Here is a 23,559-nt window from a genome sequence, read left to right on the forward strand (position 1 = left end):
GGCCTTCACAATGTTGAATCGGGCTTGAAGGACCCCAAAGGCTCTTTCGACGTCTTTCCGCGCGGACTCTTGACGCTGCGCAAAAAAAACTCGTCTCGGGTCTTTTTGCTGGTTGCTGAGCGTCTTCACGAAAGTCGACCACCTTGGATAGATACCATCGGCGAGATAGTAACCCATGTATACATTTCCGTTGACGGTGAAGTCGATCGCCGGTGCTACACCCTTCAACACATCATTGAAGAGGGGTGAAAATAGAGCACGTTCAAGTCGTTGTTGGATCCGGCAACACCGAAATATGCATGTCAAATCCATAGGCGGTAGTCGGCGACTGCTTCAAGGATAAGTATTGGGCCGCCGCCTTTATGGCCGCTTAAGTGTTGCCCCCTCCAAGTAGTCGACAGTGTTGTTAAAATCGCGCCCCGAGCGCGCCTGGGTCGCGGGTCGCAAGGGTCGAGACCGACATCGCCCCGATGCTGCGGGGTCGTGTGAGATCCGTGGAGCGACGGTGGGGCGTGCCTGGGTCGTCTGGGTCGCCTGACTCCCGGCCGTCCTCCGACAGGTCTCCGCCCCAAGAGCCAGCGAGAACACAAGATCTGTGTATGCAAAGACCACAAGACTTGGGCGACGAAGTGGAGAAGAGGCAGAGAGAAATAGCTGTAAATGTGTATGCAAAGAGAGGAAATATGGAAAGAAGAAAAGGGGATGGTGTGACGGCGTGGAGAAGAAAGATGAATAGGGAAGTAGACAAGATCTGTTTTTTTATTCAGTACTATATCTCTATAGTAGTACTTCACATTGGAAGACGGTAAAACATTTGACGTGTCAAATGGTAGAAAAAATTGAGATAATTTTGATAGTCCATCTAGTTGAACTAATCACGGGAGTATTTAATTTATGTTGTTCTCCCCAACATATTTGTAGTCCAATGGAGAAAGTACTCTATAATTTTCATTTTATCTCTAATAAATTTAATTTATTATCTAACAATGTATCTCTAATTTGTTTAAATTTTTATCTTACAGAATACTTTTATCATAATTTAATTACACCCTTAATAATTAAAATCAAATCATCACAAAATATTTACTTATTCCAAATTATGAAAACTAGCTTTAGTTCCAAACATTCTTAAATATACTAAGATGCAGAGTATTTGTGAAACTTATTAAAATAGGTTTGTCATTGGTTTGAGTATATGAAATTGATAGTGAAAATAAATTTTTACAATTTCAAGATATGACGATTCGTCTATAACAATTATTATCTAATGCTTTTTAAAATTGTAATGTTTGTTCTATGTAAAATTTAATAATCCACTATTATTAGTATTCCCACCCTCCTGACTAAGATGACACATTTTTTATCGGCACGATATTAGGAGTTGTTGGTTAATGTGTTTAATTGGAGAGAGAAAAGGTAAGTGTAAGTATTAAATGGAGAGAAAAAGAGTTGAATATTGAATTGAGGAGAGAAAAAAATGGTCAAGTGTATTACTTTTTTTTTTCTTTTTTTAAAAAATTAACTTCATATATTTATATCATATATATGAAGGAGGAAATTACAAATCAACTCCTATAACAAGGAGGAAAGACAAATTATGCCACCCAGGGTTCGAACTCGAGACCTCCAGGATGGACGCGGTATCCAGCACCCTTTACCGCTAGGCCAAGGGGCTTGGATTGGTCAAGTGTATTACTTTAAGAAATAAAGTTTCCAAAAATAGAAATGTGTCATTTCATTTGGGATAAACTAAAAAGAAAATTGTGTCATCTTAAGTGGGACAGCAGGAGTAAATTTTAAAATTTTCAGCCTCGGCTTATTAAAATTCCTAGTTCCGTCACTGTGTATATCCCACCTTTTCCCCTATGTCTACAAGTATATTTGTAGAACCACGTATTCTCATATGAATTTGAGCCCTATGTTATCCACGCTATATTTTCACCCAAAACTATGTCCACTCCTATTTCTAAGATGATGATTATATCTTGATAAAAAAATAAAGGGTAATTTATTTTGAAAGGTGGTTAAATTTTGGTTCGTCCTATATTTAAAAAAATTTGAAAAGAGGTAATGGTTGATCTTGAATATGAATACTGAGATATTGCAATTACACATGATTGCACACTATATCAGACGGTGACGACTTATCGTTTTTTCAATTATCATTTTATTTATGTATTTCAGACTGACTATCACATCATATCTTATTTCACCAGAAAATAGATGGGTGAGACAATTATAAATTTTCATCTTTCGTGATTTAATTTTTTTTCAATTTAAAAAATGAGTAATACCAAAATTTGACATCTATCTTAATGTATTTAGCAAATTACCCAAAAAAACACTTAAAATAATTATTTATAATACTAAAAGATAGTTGAAGAGGGGAAGTGTCTAATATAGGGTAACTTTTTTTAGAACTTTGATAATTTTTTATAATAAAATTCAGTTATTTAGTTAGGTTATGTTGTTTAAAAATTTATATTTTTCGTCTAATCTTCTTTTTTTAATATGGAGTAATGATGTATGTAGATTTATTTGATGTGATAAGCATTCAAACAACAAACTTATAAAAAAGACACAAATATAATCATCATTCGGCTATTCTGGTCTGGCGCCCCGATTCGTGGGTCTCTCGCCCCATCGCCCCATCGCCCCGCGACCCAGGGTCCCCCTCATCGCCCCGGGGCGCCCCGCGACCCTAAAAACACTGGTAGTCGGGCAATTCTTCCACCTCCAATGCATGCAGTCAATGCTGCCACCTCCAATGACTGCAGTCAATGCAGTCATCGCTCCAGTCTCGATGGGCGGCAGTTAGGGGTCCAACGCGTTTGTGGCATGTCGACTGCATTGCTGATATAATGTACGCCTGTATTATCATGCACAACATGATTGTCGAAGATGAAGGTGTACAACTGACTAGTTGGACCAACGACGATAATGAAGCCGGTCCAAGCCACGGCGTGGCCGCCCCCAACGTACGAAGTGGGGTACCTCACGATGAAGCCGGCCGCCTCCAAGCACATGTCGACATGCGCCAAACGGAGGCTCATATTTGACTCCAAAAGGATTTAATTGAAGAGTTATGGGCGCGAAGGACTGCACGACGTTAGTTTTTTTTAATTATGTAATTTTTTTAATTAATGTACTTTTTTTAATTAATGTACTTTTTTTAATTATGTAATTTTTTTAAATTAATGTACTTTTTAAATTTGTAATAATATTATTGAATTTTCTCGTATCTGTGTCGTAAATTTAATTCCGTATTTTGTGTGATTGTTAATTATTTGTTTTATATAATTTTGAGTGATGTGGCTAGGCTATGGCTAGGCTATGGCTGGGCTATTTGGTTGTTTTGATGATGTGGCAGGAGGATTTTTAGTGTTGATGATGTGCAAGGAGGAGTTTGTGGCTAGGCTATGGCTGAGCTATTGCTGGGCTATTTCTATTGTGGATGGCCTAAATGACTTTAAATTTAAAGGCTGCACCGTGGAGGACTCGAACCTGAGACCTTTGGCTCCAAGCATTAACCTCTACCGCTTGGCCATCTCACACGCACCTGAAAGTATCTATGAGAATGTGATGGGGTTGAGCTAGATCAAGGGTTGGTTGCCATTTTTTTTGCTTTGTTAGGTTTCTGGGAGGGAAGATAACATCTTTATTACTGTTTCAGTGATAGTCAAAGCAAGCAGTGGCCCTAGATATGTGGTAGGTTGCCGCAGTAAGGTGGACAAGGATAAACTTACAGCAGGCACTAGGGTGGTTCTTGACATGACAACTCTCACAATTATGCGAGCTCTACCTCGTGAGGTACACATGTGCTAAAAAGTTGTACTTATGCAGCTGTTAGAACTCGTTGCTGATGGTTCTGTATGAGTTTTCTTGGCTCTTCTAATTTGATGTATGTTGCAGGTAGATCCAGTTGTCTATAATATGCTTCATGAAGATCCAGGAAATGTTAGCTATTCTGCTGTTGGTGGGCTGTCTGATCAAATCCGAGAACTGAGGGAATCTATTGAATTACCTCTAATGAGTCCTGAACTCTTCATCAGAATTGGAATTAAACCACCCAAGGTAAGCGGCTCTGTTAAGATCACGATTGACTGATTCTGTTGCTCATTGGTTTATCATTTCACATTTTTCCTGTTTGCCAATTTTAGGGTGTACTTCTCTATGGGCCTCCTGGAACTGGCAAGACATTGTTGGCCAGAGCTATTGCCAGTAACATAGATGCCAATTTCTTAAAGGCAAAAATATACCAGACCCTCTATAGTACAGCTTATTATCCTATTCAACTTCTCATATATTTGTTGTCATGTCAAGTGCTATTATTGATAAATATAGAGGTGAGAGTGCAAGGCTGATCAGGGAAATGTTTGGATATGCTCGCGATCACCAAGTATGTATTCAATATGTCTAATATTTCGTCTGTGGCGTGCATATGATTGATACTACAAGGGATTTACATTCAAAATAACTTTTGCTTTGTGAAGCCTTGCATCATATTTATGGATGAGATTGATGAGTGAAGGGACAAGTGCTGATCGTGAAATTCAAAGAACTCTGATGGAGTTATTAAACCAGCTTGGAAAGGTAGAGTCTAATTTTTTCCTAGAATGCATGGATTTTGCATTGAATTCAATTGACTCTTCAGTATGACATTGGTGCACCATCATATGCAGGTTAAAATGATAATGGCAACAAATAGGCCTGATGTTCTGGACCCAGCACTTCTTCGTCCTGGAAGATTAGATAGGAAAATAGAAATCCCATTGCCAAATGAGCAGTCACGAATGGAAATTCTCAAAATTCATGCTTCTGGAATAGCTAAGCATGGAGAAATCGACTATGAAGCTGTTGTCAAACTTGCTGAGGTAAGATGAATATGCTTATTTGTCTTTCACTAAAGTGTTTTTTTACTGACATCCTGCCCTTTACAGGGTTTCAATGGAGCTGATCTTCGGAACATTTGTACTGAAGCTGGTATGTCAGCAATTCACGCACAACGTGACTGCGTCATCCATGAAGACTTCATGAAGGAAATTATTCCATTTGATCAAATCTAGACCAGTTAAAAGATATTCTTGCATATTTGAATTTAATTCGTCATTGACTTCCATATTATCTGCATCTATCTTGTTATCTACTGAATTCGATATACAGTAAAAGTAACTTAGGAAATCAAATCTTTTCTTTCTTTGTTCCTGGAGCAGCCATCGCACATATTGCATTGTTAATGGGATAGGTAATTTGCTCCAATAGTACTCCAAAACCAATCTCATTTTTTGTTTTTGAAAAAAAATTACCTATCTTTAGGTTTACACTAAACTTAAACCCAAAATTTTTCAAGTTTTGTGAGTAAAAAAACATAATATAGAGAATATTCTTTTAAGTTTGAGTTTGGTGTAAATGGTTGGAGTAAAATCATATTTGATGTGACATTTACACTAAAATGAGTTTGAGTTTAGTGTAAATGGTTGGAGATGCTCTTATAATTCTTTTTTGTGGACTGACATATTTTCCTGATCTCTCGTAAATAACTTGATATTTCATTCCTCAAAATATCACAGGCCGTGAGAAAATTAAACGAGGCCAAGAAGCTAGAATCAAGCTCACATTACAATACTGATTTTGGCAAGGACTAGAAGGCGTGTCTTCCGTTGGGAGCAATGCAGATAGTGGCCGGCGTGGTGTCTTCACATTAGTTGTTGAACTGCTCTTTTCAAATCGTAATTTATTCATCACTGTCAAGCCTACTTGTATCGTTGTATTGTGTTTCAACTCCTCAGCAATCACATTTCAATTATCCAATCTTTTTATAATGGTGGAATATGCCTGCTTATGGTAATTATAACAAGTGTATCTTACTCATAATTATAGATCTACTATTAAATTGGTTTCAACTTGTATACCTGCTGGACAATATCGCAAGATAAATTGGGTTTAATGTTAAACTTTTGATGTATTGGAAAACTAAGATATTCCACCTTAACTAAGTAAAATTTTTTAATTCGTCATATATACATTACTAAGTACTCTTAATCTCGGTTTACTTGTTGATGTTAACGTTGCAATTTGCAATCTTGAGTTTTTAATAGGAAGCGAGTTAATCTTGAAACCATAACTAAACGTCAAATGAAGAAGTCACAAATCAAACATTTACAACAGAAAAACTACAAGATTATCCTAATGGCCTTGGCCAGTGGGCAAAGGGAGTTGCCACCTCTGAGTTTACTGAAAACCTTGCTTTTTCAGCAAAGTCTTCCAAAGCATTTCTCCACGTCCACAAAAAATAAGATGCAATATTCTTGTAATCAAGCTGAGGAGCCTTCATCCCTTTCTCAACCATCTCTTCCAAATTACTCGTAGGCCTCGTTCGATCTCCCTTGCCGTATGAGCCCCCCAATCAAGACACTGTAGGAATTTTCATCAGGACAACATCCCTTCCTCTTCATCTCCTCCCAAACTGCGCATCCCATTTCAGGATTACTTGCTACAAAATATGCCTTCATCAACATGTTGTAAGTGTGAATGTATGGCTGTATGCCGCTTTGGATCATCCTCTTGTATATCACGACTGCATCATCAGGCATCTTTTGGTTCGTCATCATCTTGATCAAGCCATTGTACGCCTGCCAATCAGGCGGGCATCCTTTCTCCCTCATCTCCTTCAACAACCGGTGCACCATGCCCATCTCCCTTTGGTTCCCAAAACCTATCATCAAACACTTGTATATAGTAGCATCCGGTTCACAACTGGAGCTGTGCATATCATCCAAGTAGTTCATAGCTTCCTCCATGTCACCATGCTTGCAGAGATGGTTAATCAAAATTGTGTAGGTTCTAACATTAGGAAATGGACCCTTAGATTTCATCACCTCAAACGACTTGTTGCATCACAACTCTTTCCACCCTTCAATAATCATCGAAGCATAATATTGTGTGCAACGACATCAGGCTTGAAACCGCCATCAATCATCCCATTCCACACCCTCCCAGCCTCCATCAGATTCCTCACCTCACACCAACCATTAAGCAAGACGGTATACGTCTTGAAATCCGGAGTGAAGCGATGCTCATCCGCTGAAACAATTCGTCCGCTTCCTTCCCTAGCCCCGCTTTCCCCAAAGCATCCAGCAAGCAATTGATGGCCTCTACACCAACTTTAAACTTATACTTACTCATCAAATCAAGAACCCCAAAGGCCTTTCTCCTCTCCTTTGCAGATGCAAATGCTCTGATACAAACGATGAACATCTCCACCGACAGCAACCCTTTCTCCCCCATCTCTTCAATCAACGAAACCATGTTCTCAAACTGCCTACCCTTCCCCAAAACATCCACCATTGCATTGTAAGTTGCAGAATCATGAGAATAGCCCGGCTGCTCCGAAGCCCAGCAAAAGAATCGAAACGCAGGCTTTCGAGCATGCCTGAAGGAAAAATTCCACGAAAGTACCTCCTGGGAGGTAGTATCCGTCGTTTGTTCCCGTAAAAAAAAAGTTTCCAGAGAGGGGAAAGACGGGAAAGACGAGAGAAGCTCACGCGTGTATCCATATTAAACACGCGTTACGCTCATGCGTGTTTCAATTAAACACGCGATTTGCTCATGCGTGTTTGAATTTATACACGCGATTTGCTCATGCATGTTTAAATTTATACACGCGATAAGCTGATGCGTGTTTAAATGAATGAAATTACGAGGCTTCTGCCCTCTTCCTCACTCCCAGCTTCTGCCTCTTCCTCAAACCATGAACCCTAAATCTTATACCCAACTAAAATATACCAATAATAATCGAAAATAAGGGTAGAAAGTTACCTAACAACACTTCAAATTGGAATGGGAGCATCTAAATGTCGGATTAGGGTTCGATTTTTGCTGGGTCGGAAGAATGGGGCGACGAAGGCAGAAGCAGCCTCCAATGGTTTTCGCGTTCTGTGAGAGGCAGAGAGCCTGGACTGATTTTGTATCCAAGGGAGACACGCATCAGCCTGATGCGTGTATGTTTAGACACGCGAGAGGAGAATGCGTGTATGTTTAAACACGCGTGAGCTTATCGCGTCTTTCCCCTCTCTGGAAACTTTTTTTTTGCGGGAACAAACGACGGATACTACCTCCCAGGAGGTAGTTTCTTGGAATTTGGCCCATGCCTGAACCTACGCAGCACACACAACACCAACTCATGACTCAAATCAACGCCGCATTCGTCCAACACAGCCTCCATATTCCTATCTACATCAAATGTCTCATCAATCACCCCACAAACCCTCTCCACCTCCTCAGCCCTAAAATTGGATCCCTTCTCGCAAAAGGGCCTAAATCTAGCAAACCAAGATTGGGACTTTAAAGAAAGAAAGGAATTGACTAACGGCAGGCTTTGTTGAAGAGTGGAGTGTGGCAGTAGAGACGGAATTTGACAGTGAGGAAGATTGATACGACTACCAGCAACAGAACCAAGCAGAAGATAAAAGGGCAGAGAGCTACCTTCAGCTTGCTTTCCTTGAGCTTCTCGCCGGTGTCGTAAATGGACTTGCTCTCCGGATGCGATGAATAGTTCGTCATTTCGAGTGGCGGAGAGATTGGGTTTGGGAATTCTTGAGTTTCTTAAATGAAAAGCCATTAAATGGCCTGAGAGTCGCGAAATGGCAGCATGAGGAAAGCAAGAATTGGCTCAGATTTCGATCGGAAATTAGGATCAATTCTTTTTTGGTAAAAGAATTTAATTGAATTCCATTTTAATAAAGAGCATTACTTGTATTCCGCCTCAGGGAATGACGCATAATCGTTACGTGTCGCTAATAAACGACGCATAAGGGTTATGCGTCGCTAATAAACGACGCATAAGGGTTATGCGTCGTTAGATATTGACGCATAACCATTGTGCGTCGTTCATTAACGACGCATAACTCTTATGCGTCTTTATTTAGCGACGCATAATTCTTATGCGTCGTTCGTTGAGTTTTAAACCGGGCAGAAGGCAGAACCAGCCAGAAACGAACGCGCAGAAGCAGGGGACGAAACCAAACGACGAAATCAAGCGATTTCCGACGAATCCGAGCAAAATCCGGGAAATTTCCACCATTTTGCAACCATATTCCGGTAATTGTTCTTCAATTTGGCTAAATACATCCTTTACTGTTTAATCTGGGCAGGTTTTCCGTAATTTAGTAAAAGTAGGGTTTTTGATTAAATTGATGGATTTTTGGTATATTTTTGTTGTTTTGTTGTATATAATTAGGGATTATGATGAAATTATGGGTTATGATGAAATTGATGGAATTTTTGGTCGACTTTCCGTAATTTGTGTATTTCATATGGATTTAATTTAGCAAAAATAGGGTTTATGATAAAATTGTTGGATTTGTTGGTTGATTTTCCGTAATTTGGGTATTTCATACGCATATAATTGAATGGGTAGAAGCAATTGATAAACAAATATAAACAAATATCGTCATATGCCCGAAACATGTTTCAAAAATCAACATACGACCACACCGGGCGAAGTGGTTGGACTCGATACAAATTTACATAAAATCGCCCGACCGGGCGTTTTAGAAAAATAAAATCGCCCGACCGGGCGAAGTTTCTGGACTGAATAGTGCATGACGAAATTCACCCGGTGACGCATAACGATTATGCGTCGTTCCGTGGTGACGCATAACAATTTTGCGTCGTTCATTGGTGACGAATAATCGTTATGCGTCACTGGGTGAATGTCGTCACGCACTGTTGAGTCCAGAAACTTCGCCCGGTCGGGCGATTTTATTTTTCTAAAACGCCCGGCCGGGCGATTTTATGTAAATGTATCGACTCCAGCCACTTCGCCCGGTGTGGTCGTATGTTGAAATTTGAACATTTTTGATGGGTTGAAACATGTTTCGGGCATATGTTGGTATTTGTTTATCAAAATCATAATACTTGTCGTAATAACAATCATAATAACTGTCATAATAAAAAGCATAATGACTGTCGACAACATCTCACAAATGTTGAAACATACACATAGTAGCTATCACATCTCACAAATGTTGAAACATACACGTAGTAGCTATCACATCTCACAAATATTTACCACGACTTTATTGAACGGCACCGGCTGAGCAATTTCTTCTGTCATGCCCCTCTATCCCGCAATTTCCGCAACGGCGGGGAGCTCTCGGTTCATCTTCCTCCTGGACATCCATTTGATTAAGTATCCTCCTTCTTCTAACTCGGCCACGCGTTCTAGGAATCAACTGCTGAGGGGTGATACACAACTTCCATGAAGGTGCAACCCAATACTCTTCGTGTCTTGGTGCATCAAATGAAACTTGAGTATAGTACTGTGATCTCCATGTACCTAGGTAGTACTTCTCATCAATGAGGTCAATCATAACATGACCTCGGTCTCTAGCAACCGCACAAGCATGCGAACAAGGGATTCTCCACATCTGCCACTTACCACAACTGCAACTCGATTCCAAATACCTCACTAATTGAACATTGTTGCCCTTTGACACTCCTTGTACGATTCTTCCTCGAGTTCGGACATGGTACTTCCCTGTATCTCGGTCAATGACAGTGATGTAATGTTTTCGCCCCTTTGAGTCATTCTTAGCAAGTTTGTCCCTCGCCCATTGGGTTAATTCACCTTCGGTATGTTCGATTGTTGTCTTCTTCTCCACCCACCATTTTACCGTCCTCCAAAATGTCAAATCAACCAACGCTCTAATCGGCAACTCTCTCACACCCCTCAAGACGTTATTGTAGCACTCCGACATGTTTGTTGTGGCCACCCCCACCTAAGTCCACCATCGTAGCACAATGACCAACATTCTTTTGTAATCCTATTCAGCATTCGAACCGCACCACTGTTGACATCATGTAGTGCTCGACGTCTTCTGGCAAATTTACGTTCCTGAGAACTGACCCCCAACTTCCATATAATGACCTTCACATTGGGGCCCTTGTGCTTCTTCAACACATTTGCCCTCACATGAAGCAAACAAAATTTGTGGTGTATCTGCGGGGCCCTTGTCATGATTTCAGACTCCATTGCATTCAAGAGTCCTTTATGCCTATCTGATATAATGCACACCTCCCTCTCGTATTTCACCACATGAGTTCTGACATGATCCAAAAACCACGACCAACTGTCATTGGTTTCTTCATCCACCACAGCATATGCAATAGGCAAGCATATCTTGTTAGCATCAAAACCACAAGCAACAAGCAACTTACCTTTAAATCTTCCTCGGAGGTGAGTCCCGTCCACTGTTAACACCGGTGCGGCCTTCTGGAACGCATGTATTGCAGGCCCAAATGCCCAGAAAACATAGTTGAACACCATTGTACGCCTCCGACTCAACTGCTCGTTATGCTTCCACTCAACAATTGTGCCCGTATTCTGTGACTGGAGTTCAAACATGTAGCTTGGCAACTGCCTAAATGATTCCTCCCATCCACCGTACACAAACTCTATAGCCTTTCTCTTTGCATACCATGCCTTTTTATAACTGATTAACACACCAAATCTGTCTTGAACATCAGCTATTATTGAGAAGACCTTGAAATCAACACATTGTCGCACATGATGTCGAATCAACAGAGCTATCATTGGGGATGAAAAGTTAGCATGATCTCTATTAGCCCGATGGCCTACACAAGTATGTCGATCCTTCCACTTTCTAACTCCCCACATATCGTCATGCGACCTTTGTGTAACTGAAACCTCCCACTTATATTCCCTCGCCTTTTCAGCGTCGGTGGTGCTGATGATGCCTGCCCCTGTTACTGTCGTTCCTGCTGGAAATTTGCATACAACATGCCACCTTCTTAATTTGCTCTCGACAACCTTAAACTGTTTTTCATTCCACAAACTTCACATAGTTATAGCAGTCTTCACGTGTAGCTTGGAATCAAATTTTGTTCCCAACACAATCCGATGCGGCTCATTCTCATTCCAACACAAAAGGCTGTGTTCATTACCACCCACATCATCCGATACTCCAGAAGGACGACTTGGTAATTCACGAAAGAATCTAAACCCACTAGGATTGTATTCCGGAAGTGGTTGTTCACCTTGCATAACAGGTTTACATGGTACTATCTCATCATCAGAACTAGCACCGACATCATCAGCACCATCACCATCACTGACATCGGGGTCTGGCTCTGTCTCAGATTATGGCCTTGGCTCATCAAGATCATATGCAACATCTACCTCATCATTCAATCCAACACCAACATCAGCAACATCTACAACATCTACAACATCTCTCTGCTCATTCATACTATGATCAAAGCTCATTTGATCCACCCTCGCATATGATCCAACACCACAGTCAAAACTCATTTGTTCAAACCTGGCAGATGCTCCAATACCATAATCAACAACTGGTGGGATTTCTGCACTCCTCACCGGTGAATACTCAACAAATAATTCAATACACCCACTTGAATTTTGAGCATTGTTGAACATAAACATTACACTTTCATCATTGCAAATCACAGAACATGTATAACTCATACCGGAAGCATAGACTGTACATTGTCTCCATAATAATTCAATTATGTGTTGGTTCATATCTATTCCCATCGCATCACAGATCATTGCTACCAACCCAGAATAGGAAACACCTGAATTTAATATGATGGAGCTCCTCGCACGAGGTGGTTCATAACCAATACCCATATGTGGTAGTTGAACTACTCTACCACCCCAATACAAACTCACAAATACTTGCATGATTTCTGCATAAAAAATATTTAAAACAACGACAATTAGGGACATTTTTTCTGCAAGCCCTAATTTGTATAAATTGGGTAAAACTAACAAATGAAAGCACAATAAACATGAATAATGATGAATGTAGCTAAATTGATTATCAAATTACCGGATCTTATGGAGAAATCGCCGAAAATCGCCTGAAAATGCCGGAAATCGCCGAGAGAGGAAATGAAAGTGTGTGAAAGTGCATTCTGTGAGCTGCGTCTGCCTGTAGGGCGTTAAAAGCCGCCTTAACGACGCATAACCATTATGCGTCGTTCTTTAATGACGCATAACCCTTATGCGTCGTTAAGCGACGCATAATCCTTGTGCGTCATTAAAGAACGACGCATAAGGGTTGTGCGTTTCATTAAGAACGACGCACAACCATTATGTGTCACTCCCTCAATTAGAATGAATCTATTCTCCTTCATTAATTTGGAATTCCATTATTTTTAAGCACAAAAGAAGAAAGAAGTCTCGGAAATTACTCTGAACTAACGTTTGGTGGCGCAGGAATGGACTGTTTTGGGATTTCATTTAGCCCCCACCCATAAATATTTTTATTTTATTTGCGGAGTACTCTCTCCATCTGCAGGAGTTAATCATTATTGCGCACTCATTTTATAAAAATGATAATAAATAGTTAAAGTAGAAAAATTGTAAAGTAAAAAGGATAATAATATTGATAAGACCCTTCTCAACATTATTATTTTATAAAAATAAAAATAAATAGTTAAAGTAGAGAAATTGTAAAGTAAAAATGATAATAATGTTTATAAGACCCTTCTCAACATTATTCTACCTCTTACTTTACCATTTCTCCACTTTAACTATTTATTATCATTTTTACGAAACGAGTGTACAAAAGTGACTGAGACTCCTAATAGCGGATAGGGGAGTAATAAATTTGCTACTCCTCGTGACACAATTTTTTTTAGCACAAATTTTTAGGTAATGTTGTTTAAATGAATGAATGAGTTTGGCGGGAGCGGGGCTAGGGGAAAATGACGAGAGGAAAAGTGGGGCTAAATGTAGTTATTAGTATATTTTAATTTAGAATAATAATTAGTTAAGTGAATTAGGTGAATTAAATTATAATCAAGTTAATTTTTTATTTTAAGCAAATTTTCTTTTAATTAAATTAAATTTTATTTTAACCAAAAAAATATTTTCTAAATCTTAATATTAAATCAATTAAGTTAATTAGGTTAATTAGTTTATAATCAAATAAGTAATTTGGTCACACATTTGACCGTTAATTTTAACAGAAAAAGTTTAAATTTTGACCAAAACATATTGTTAGGAATCAAAAGGTCAAATACTTAATGCATATCACCAAAAAAATTTCTAAGGCAAATGTAGGGGCCAAAAATGGACTTTAATCATTTAATAGTCCCACCATCCACTAGCAATACTTTAACTACCATTCACCTCCTCTCTTTTACTTTATCATACTATTATACTACTTTCGTTCTTGAAAAATACAAACCTTTGAATCGGCACAAGTTTTAATACATAATGAAAAAACCACTATTTTTCTAGCCTTGTTTGCTTGTTTATTAGTTCCTTGTGGTGTGTGCTTTGGGTGAGGGTTGTACCTATTTAAAGCTATTGGGTTTAATGTTAGTACTTGATTTTTCCGTTGGTATTGACTGGATTGTGCTTTTGTGGGAGTGTTGTTGTTGAACTCTTGCTCATTATCTTTTGGTTTATGCTTTTTATTTTTAAAAAACTCTTAGATTGATTTTTGAGATTATTTTAGTTGGAGGAGAAGAGTATAACCATGACTATGGTCTATGTATATATTTTTCCTCCGTCTGTGAATATGAGTCTCGTTTTTCCATTTTAGTCCGTCCATGAATACGAGTCCTGATTCATAATTACCATAAATGGTAAAGATGCCTCAAATTTCACTAACTCAATCCACTCACGTATCATTTCAAACTAATACTGTAGGACTCATATTCAACTAACTTTGTTCCACCTACTTTTATTAATATTTCTTAAAACTCGTGCAGTAAAGAAATGAGACTCCTATTCACCGACGGAGTAATTATTTAAGTCCAAGATTTAATTTTATAAACCAAATTTACAAAATGAACCGCACCTATAATGACTCATAACTAAATGACCTGATTAAGAGCATCCGCATCGGTGCTCTTGCGAAAGAGCAGACGCTGTGCCGACGGCGTGACGAGTACTCTACTCACCGCTGTGCTCTTGCCGATGGCTGCTCGGAAAGACGTCGAAAGAGCTTTTGGGGTCCTTCAAGCCCGATTCAACATTGTGAAGACCCCGTCTCGGCTGTGGTACACAAAGAATATTGCCGACATCATGTACACGTGTATTATCTTGCACAACATGATTATAGCAGACGAATGACCGACAACGACTAACTTTTCCGACGAGGTTGAAGCCGAAAGCTTAACTGCAAGGTCTCCTCCACGCCGAGGTGTGCATACGACGGTGCGCAAGAGGATCGAAAGAAGATACACAATGCGCGATACCAAAACCCACATTGAGCTACAAGAAACCTTATCAAACACATTTGAGCGAAATTCGGCCACGAATGTCATTTTTTTTTTATTTTATGAATTTAATTATGTAATTTTTAATTTTTTAGTAATTTGTAATAGTATTTCGAGTATTTTTAATGCATAAATATTTTTATTTAAATTGAATAATAGAATGGTGGGGTCCTTGAATATGCTTTTGCGTAAGCGTATGATTGTGAGTGTTGTGCTCTTAGGGCATAAGCAGTGGGGCGCCCTAAGGGCGCGCCACGTCATCAGTTTTATCCTCCTTCCCCCCCACCTGCAGTGGGGCGCCCCAAGGCGCGCCCTATGGCGCTCCACATCATCATTTTATTGTTTTATTTAATTAATTTAAATGTTTTCAAATAACAAGTAACAAGTAAATAAAAAACGTCTAAATAACAAATGGCGACACATTAATAAAAAAAAGTTACACAATTCAACTTACAAAAAAAAAACAACTAAGTCGGTGCAATTCCCAACTTCCGACGCAGCTCATCGATTAACGCCCGGAGATATTCGGCTTCGCCGGGGTCGGTACACTTCTTGAGGGCCTTGTGGGTCTGCAATAACGTCCTCGCCATCGACGTTGTTGCCAACGACTCAAACGTGGTGGCCGTCTGGGTCAGGAGCGTTTCCGGGAACGGAGATGGGTTTGCAGCGGTCGAGGATGAGGTCGCGGCCGCCTTCCCCTTGGCCTTCGCAGCCTTGACGCCGGGAGGACACCGGTGTGCCGAACTTCCTTCATCCACGTACGTCCGGTTGAGGTCAACCGGGTGATTGCCGCTGCCGCTGCTCGTGTAATCACCAGCTTCGGTGGTCTTCGTCCTCTTCGGCGCACCAGTGTGCAGAATTCCACCTTGGAACTTCGGCTTGTCCCTCAAGAGCGCCCAGATGGCCTCGTGCTTGAAGTCTCCGTACATCGACCGATACGACAACAGCGCTTTAGCGCGCCCGTCGCTCAAGCTCTCGCCGCTCCCCTGTGCCCGCGTGGACTTCTCGAACTCCTCCGCGTACAAGTTCACTTGCTTCTTCACTTGATCCAAGTGCTTGCGGAGTTGCTCACGTTTGCGCTTGTACGCGGTCGACGGCTTGGCCTCATTGTAGAGGCCGACGATGCGCTCCCAGTACGCGCCCTGCCTCTGGTTGTTCGCGAAAATCGGGTCTTCCGATATATCTACCCAACACCGGGCCAAAATGAGGGTTTCTTCATCGGTGTAGTTCGTACGGCCGGGGGCGTACTCATCGCAATTTCCGGGAGGCGGCAACTTCTGCGCCCGCTGCCAGTTCCGCTTCTTTTTGGCTGGGGCGGAAGCGGTCGCGGCGGGTTCGGGATCGGAAGACGGCTCCATGTCAGACAACCCGTACGATTCCGTACTGAAATCAGGATCGTACTGGGTGTCGGCGTCGAACGAACGATATTCGCCGGGTTCTGTACCCGGCCAACGCGCCTCTCCGCTAAACATAGGACTATTGAGACTTGGATCCATTTCGTAGTAATTATGTAAATGTAATAATATGTTTCGAAAGTGAAATCGTGAAATGAAATTACAAATGAACTCTATTTATAAAAAAAAGAAACCGCGTGCCATCGTCCGCGTCGATCGTCCGCGTAGCCCACAGTGGGCCGGACGATGGCGCGGACGATGGCCTATCGTCCGCGGCCATCGTCCGCGTAGGCCGCAATGGGGCGGACGATGGGCATCGTCCGCCCTATACTCCGCGCCCTTAGTATAGGGCGCGACGATCATCCGCGGCCTATGTCACGCACCCGCAATGGGGCGGACGATGGCGGGCGCGGACGATGCGCGCCATCGGACGTGCTATCATCCGCCCCATTGCGGATGGCCTTACGGAAGAGCACCAAGTTAAAAATGAATAAAAGATGATCCTGAGTCACATCTGCGTTCATTGACGAGAGCATGGATGTAGCCTATATAGCATTGCAACGGTAATTAGATTGCCCCATGTCCTTGGAAACCAATTTGGCAGTGAGCAGGCGAAATTCCTTAGCCTGCTCCTTCTGCCACGTTTAATCCCTTTTTTCCCTTTCTCGTCGAATCATCGTCCCCTCCCCACCAATATATCCGGCGATATTTACCTATTTTCGTTTTATTTAATAATAATAATAATAATATAACGTACTCTATTGAGTATTTTACGTGGATATTGATTTTGTCTTCCCTCTGAAACGCTCCCAGCTCTCTCTCCCCCCTTCTGTGCCTGCATTAACTGCTTCCGATACGGTGTTATACTGCATTTATTACCATGCGATCATCCTCGTGATTCGCCCCACTACTTTCTGGCGTTTCTGTTTCGCCCTCAACTAACTCTTTGGTTTTTTAGTTTCTTGTTTTGGAATGTTTGGTTGATCGATTTCGACAAGATTATTCGGTCATCAGAAAAATTGCTGTTGATCGGGACACGGCGATGTCGGCACCCTTGGATCGATTTCCCAGGCCATGTTAGTGAAACTTGTTCGATTTCTTTCTTATTCTCGTTCTGCATTCGCTGTTAATTAACTGCGATTTTGTGGGTTTTCAGTTTGATGTGAACCTAATTTGTTCCAGATTTTGGGCTTATAATTTTTTTTGCCTGTTATCTTTTGGGTATTAGACTTTCATACGCTGTACAATGGACTGGCTAATTGGCCAGATCTTGAATCCTTAATACTCCAAGCGGAATATTCTTCAAAGTTTGACACCCGCCCATGTTTTCGTTATTGTTCACTATTTCCTTGTCAACCTAATTGTAACTTATGTTCATATTTATTGCTGAAAGCTGCTTGACACATAAGTCAATTAGAATATATCAAGATTGTTGGCTCCAAGTGTCTAGGGATTGATATTTAGAAACATTGCTTCATGGAAACTGAATACTAAATCTCATGTGCTCATCCTTACTTTTTATAATTAGCATAAGTTTTACTTAAATGTATCTACGTGTGATCATGTGAAGCAGGCGACGATGGGTTTTCTGGTAATGAGGAGAGAAAAGAAAGAAAGTCTGATTTTGAGATTTCTGAGGATGAAAGGAGGACCAAAATTGGTTCTTTGAAGAAGAAAGCACTTAATGCATCTTCAAAGTTAAGGCATTCTCTCAAGAAGAAGAGTGGTAGAAGAAAGAGCGATGGTCGAGCCAGTTCTGTTTCAATTGAAGATATCCGGGATGCAGAGCACCTGCAAGCTGTTGAGTCATTTCGGCAAGCCTTAATATTGGAAGAGCTTCTACCAGAAAAATTTGATGATTACCATATGATGTTGAGGTCATATTCTTTACAAATTTTCTTTTGTTCATATGATGATTACCATATGATGTTGAGGTTATATTTTTTGAAACGTTGGGAGCACTGAGAAAATGGTGGTGAAATATTGGTCATAGAGTGCCAAATAGATACTCGTATAACCATGAAGTCTCAAGGCTATTGACTTAAACTGCACTACATTAGTCGAATTGGGAGCTAAAATTACTAATATCTATCCAAGCGAAGTAGGGATAACATGCCAATAGTATATCTTTTGTAGGATTGTGAGTTTAGGAAGATAGCTAATGTTAAGTAATTAAACTCCATTAAGTTATTCATGGAACAGTTCCCAAACTGCCCAGTGCCCAGTATTACACAGACACTTTCTCTTGATTGTTGAACTCTGGCTATGGTGCATCATAACATTCCCTTTATGCTGAGGAGAACTTTAAATTTCTAAGAATGTTGAGGAATTTTCTTGCAGGTTTCTGAAAGCAAGAAAATTTGATATTGAAAAATCGAAGCTCATGTGGGCTGATATGATCCAGTGGAGGAAAGAGTTTGGTACTGACACAATTATCAAGGTAAACCGAAATATTTCTGCTAATGACTTGTGAGAATGCTGATGTTTTCTTGTTCTTATTAACTTGTTCTCTAATATTTTAAGCTTTTGAAAATTGAAAGTGAACCCAGCCATTTACTTTATCCATCAGGATTTTGAGTTCCAAGAGTTCAATGAGGTTATGAAGTATTACCCCCATGGCTATCATGGAGTTGACAAAGAGGGGAGGCCAGTATACATTGAGAGATTAGGGAAAGTCGAACCACACAAACTTATGCAAGTCACTACCATGGATCGTTACATAAGATACCATGTGAGAGAATTTGAGAAATGCTTTGCAATTAAGTTTCCAGCTTGTACAATTTCTGCTAAACGGCACATTGATTCAAGCACAACAATCTTGGATGTTAATGGTGTGGTATGTTAAACATTCCTTTCTTTAAACTTTACTCTACCGGTCTTGAATAAGGAATTGGTTCTATTTGAAACCCACTGTGGTCTGTGTTTGATTTTATTTTCTCTGCCTGATCATGTTCTAGGGTTTGAAAAACTTCACCAAGAGTGCACGAGATCTCATTACGCGGCTCCAGAAGATTGATGGTGATAATTATCCTGAAGTAAATCATCAAACCTTGCTTCTTTTTTGGGGGGGGGGGGACGTTATTTCAACAGTTCTCTCTGTGATGATTTTTTTTTCAATTAATTTGTGTTTCCTAATTGCAGACTCTTCATCAAATGTTTATAATCAATGCTGGTCCAGGCTTTAGGTTATTATGGAATACTATAAAGAGCTTTATAGATCCCAAGACAGCTACCAAGATTCATGTATGCTTGTTTTTACCATTTATCCTTTTATGGTACTTGGTTGAGTTACTGGCTGTGACATACTGTTGTCTCATTTTCTTGAATCAATTCAGGTTCTTGGATATAAATATCAAAACAAGTTACTTGAAATAATTGATGCCAGGTAAATTGGATGGTTATGAAAATATGTCATCTTCTTGTAACTACCATTAAGGTCTTTTGTGATCTGCGTGCAGTGAACTACCAGAGTTTTTAGGAGGAACATGTACATGTGCCAAATATGGTGGTTGCCTATCTTCTGATAAAGGACCCTGGAAGAATCCAGCAATACTCAAGGTCGCAACTTACCCACGCCCGGGCTTTAGAATACACATGATGTGATGCAATTGTGCATGTATTCCCTTTCAAATTTCTTTTGGTACAAATGTAGTTAACTGTCTTGCTTACTGATGCATATGGTGCTTAATGGTGAAGCACGGCGTGCCAAACAGATTGTCAAAATTATTAACAGTGATGGGAAGGTAGTATACGCCAAGCCTCATTACCCCATGGTATGACTACTAGGCTCTTTTGCATTGTTGTGTCATATGTTGTCAAATGTCAATCATCCTTCATTGTGAATAGTATATAAAACTCTTGGTTGTGCAACAGTTGAAAGGCAGTGATACTTCTACAGCAGAGTCTGGTTCTGATGGTGAAGATATTGCTTCACCAAAAGCCAATAGAAGTTTTTCGCAACTTCGGTTGACTCCAGTTCGTGAGGAGGTAAGGTTAAACATAAGGCTTTATACTGATATATACTCCCTCCGTCTGCCATTAGGAGTGCCATTTCTTTCCGACACGTGTTTTAAGAAAGTTAAGAAAAATGGGTGGAAAAAAGTTAGTGGAATATGAGTTCCACTTGTATATAGTTTTAAATGAAATGTGAGTGAAATGAGTTAATGAAATGTAGGGCCATATTACAATTTATAGTACAAATGAACCGGGACCCCTATATGCGGACGGACTAAAATGGAAAAACGGGACTCCTAATCGCTGACGGAGGGAGTAGTTTCCATCTGCGGTCTCCCTGCTTGATGAGAATCGGAATCTGTTATTCTGTTATTGCTCTTGTTTTATCTTTTGTTTTCTTTTTCTTTTTTCTTTTTCACGTTTCCACTTTGTAAGGATACAAAGGATTTGCTAGCCTGATATTCTCTTACATCTTGATAGTTGATATTAAAGATCTCAGATCAATCACAACACAAAAGTGCATGTTCCTTACACAGCTTTCCCCACTTCAGTTTCTTAAAAGAATATTCTGAGTTGCATTTACTTAAAGCATATGGATGAAACTTGTTATCACCTAAAAAATTTCAAGAAATATCAGTATGTCTGACAATACTCCTATGTATCTATCTAATAAATTGATTGTTTACTTATTCATAGTATTTATTTAAAGTTCATCTATGTTACATGTTCAAAAGAAAAGGCTACATTTCCTAGAATATTTTTTTTACCCTGGTTCCTACTCCCTAGCCTATATATCCTAAGTTAAGGAAACTTTTGCTTTCCTAATTCCGAAACCTTGCAACAGATCAAATCGGGCTTTGAAAATGGATTGAGGGAGTACTATTCATCATGAGCCTCGAGTTTATTTTCATTTTTTCCATGGACGCTCAGGTGATTTTGACTCATTTTGCAGGCTAAAGCTTTAAGAACCACCAATCATTTTGGTAATTTTTCTGGATATGATGAATATGTACCTGTGGTTGACAAGGCTGTAGATTCTGTCTGGAAGAAGCAGACAAGTACTGAAAACTTCGAAGTTTCTGAAGGTTGTCCACCATTTCTGTGGTGCTTTCTCTAAATTAATTTATGATTTCCTATTTCTGCATTTTATATGCATATAGTCTACTCTCTTCATTTGTCTGGTCTGGTCACCTGTTTGTGAGTTGTGCGGACTGCAGACTATCCTATCTTGTGCTGCACTCCCTCTATACTCACCAGCACACATGTGAGTTAGCTTATATATAATTGCTTGTTTTTCCTTGTTTCTGCTCTTTATATCGGGTGGATATATAGGTAATATGCACTATGCAGAAAAAAAGCAGACAATATGATGTTACCCACATCCACCATCTAGAGTAGTCTTTAAGTTTTTAATAATGTAAATAGTATACATTGCTGATGTTGGTTGCAATTTACGGAAATTTTGTGTCAGTGTTAGATGTATTTGGTTGCTGAAGTCTTTACTTTTCCTTTTTTAGGTTTCCTTCTGGGTTTTTCCATGTTTTGTTTCCGTGTAAAAAGCTTTTCTTCCATAATATTTAAAACTTGTATGGAATTTTTATTCCAGGTCCAGCGCCTGATTCACACAGAGTACCAACAGGATTTAATGCTCGTGTTCTGGCAGCTCTTATGACATTCTACATGACCCTTTTCTTGTATTTCCATTCAGTTTCATGCCATATTAAAAAGAAACTTCCCAATGCATCATTGCAAGATGACCAAACGACTCCAGAAATTGAGTTTAGATCTGCATCACAAACATTATCTCTCTGGGATACAGATATCACCTCTTCTGTCATGAAGAGGTTGGGGGAGCTTGAAGAGAAGGTGAATACTCTTCAGACAAAGCCATCTGAGATGCCACATGAGAAAGAAGAACTGTTGAATGCCGCAGTTTACCGCGTGGATGCCCTAGAGTCAGAGTTGATTGCAACCAAGAAGGTATCTTCCATCTGACGCATTACATTACACCTTTAATGGTTAACAAAGGCTACCATCACCAGATAGTGGTTTGGTTTTGGTCAGAGTCCCACCGAACTCTATTAGCTAGTTCGTTCCCCTTCTAAGAGTTAAAAGAATATGAATTCACAACTTAGTGAATGGTTAGAGACATAATGCTGTGGTTCAACCATTTCAAAAAAACATTTAGTTCCCTCAAAAAAGATATCCTTTAGAATTAAGAGTTAGCGTGTATTAGTGTGGCCTTGAACCATGCATGTGGCTTTCTTTCCATTCTTGCCACTAACTACGAAATCTTCTTGATGGGTAATGTACATGTATGGTTCAACCTTCGGCATTTCTTCCCATTCTTGTCATTTGCATACTAAGGAATTATCAGTACCTGCTTCCTGACACCTGATCCCCTAGGCTTACCTGCATATCTGGTAGTGTGCTATAGCTGAGATGTTTCTTTTTCACCCTGTTGCAGGCTCTGCACGAGGCTTTAACGAAGCAAGAGGAGCTGCTCGCTTACATAGATAATCAACAATTCACTAAGCACCAAGTGAGTGAACACGATATGCTCTTGATCTGGATCACACATGTCATTATTACTCTTGCTGACATGCCTTATTCTTTTTGTCCAGAAGAAGAAATTTTGCTGGTAAGCTGCTTTCTACGTCGAGCTTGGACAGTTGACGACATCGTTGTCCATGATTGATGCTTACTGCTTAACCTCCCCATCAGAGTTGCCTAACCAACCACCATACAGCTAGCTGTAACTGATAATGTAAATTCCAGCGATAATTTTACCGAACACAAAAAAGAAAAAAAAAAAAAAACATATATGCAAGCCTTTTTTTTCCTGTTCAATTTATAACTTAATTTGACGATGTTGCTAACGCATTCAAACGATATTCTGAGTCACACTGACTCGTCTCAATTTACTTGTATC

The 23,559-nt window shown here is 40.0% G+C and overlaps 1 protein-coding gene and 2 pseudogenes across 2 annotated transcripts; 2 read left to right on the forward strand and 1 right to left on the reverse strand.

Moving 5' to 3' along the window:
• The first annotated feature begins 2,752 nt into the window (after nt 1-2,752).
• LOC121794397 lies at nt 2,753-5,331 on the forward strand (annotated as a pseudogene).
• Nucleotides 5,332-6,088: 757 nt separating this feature from the next.
• On the reverse strand, nt 6,089-8,682 carry LOC121742174 (annotated as a pseudogene).
• An 8,590-nt stretch (nt 8,683-17,272) lies between these two features.
• On the forward strand, nt 17,273-23,559 carry LOC121742180 (phosphatidylinositol/phosphatidylcholine transfer protein SFH8-like). Of its 2 annotated transcripts, XM_042135246.1 has the most exons (14): nt 17,273-17,749; nt 18,247-18,550; nt 19,014-19,113; nt 19,243-19,509; nt 19,631-19,708; nt 19,815-19,916; nt 20,009-20,058; nt 20,132-20,231; nt 20,387-20,446; nt 20,547-20,660; nt 21,580-21,712; nt 22,234-22,607; nt 23,095-23,169; nt 23,252-23,559. In XM_042135246.1, the coding sequence occupies exons 1-14, from the start codon at nt 17,716-17,718 to the stop codon at nt 23,270-23,272; spliced, it is 1,812 nt and encodes a 603-aa protein (XP_041991180.1). In that variant the 5' UTR covers nt 17,273-17,715; the 3' UTR covers nt 23,273-23,559. The 2 variants fall into 2 exon arrangements, with proteins under 2 accessions (XP_041991180.1, XP_041991189.1); XM_042135255.1 differs by lacking the exons at nt 17,273-17,749; nt 18,247-18,550 and adding an exon at nt 18,590-18,607.

This window comes from Salvia splendens, chromosome 1, assembly GCF_004379255.2.
Source record: "Salvia splendens isolate huo1 chromosome 1, SspV2, whole genome shotgun sequence".
NCBI lineage: Eukaryota > Viridiplantae > Streptophyta > Magnoliopsida > Lamiales > Lamiaceae > Salvia > Salvia splendens.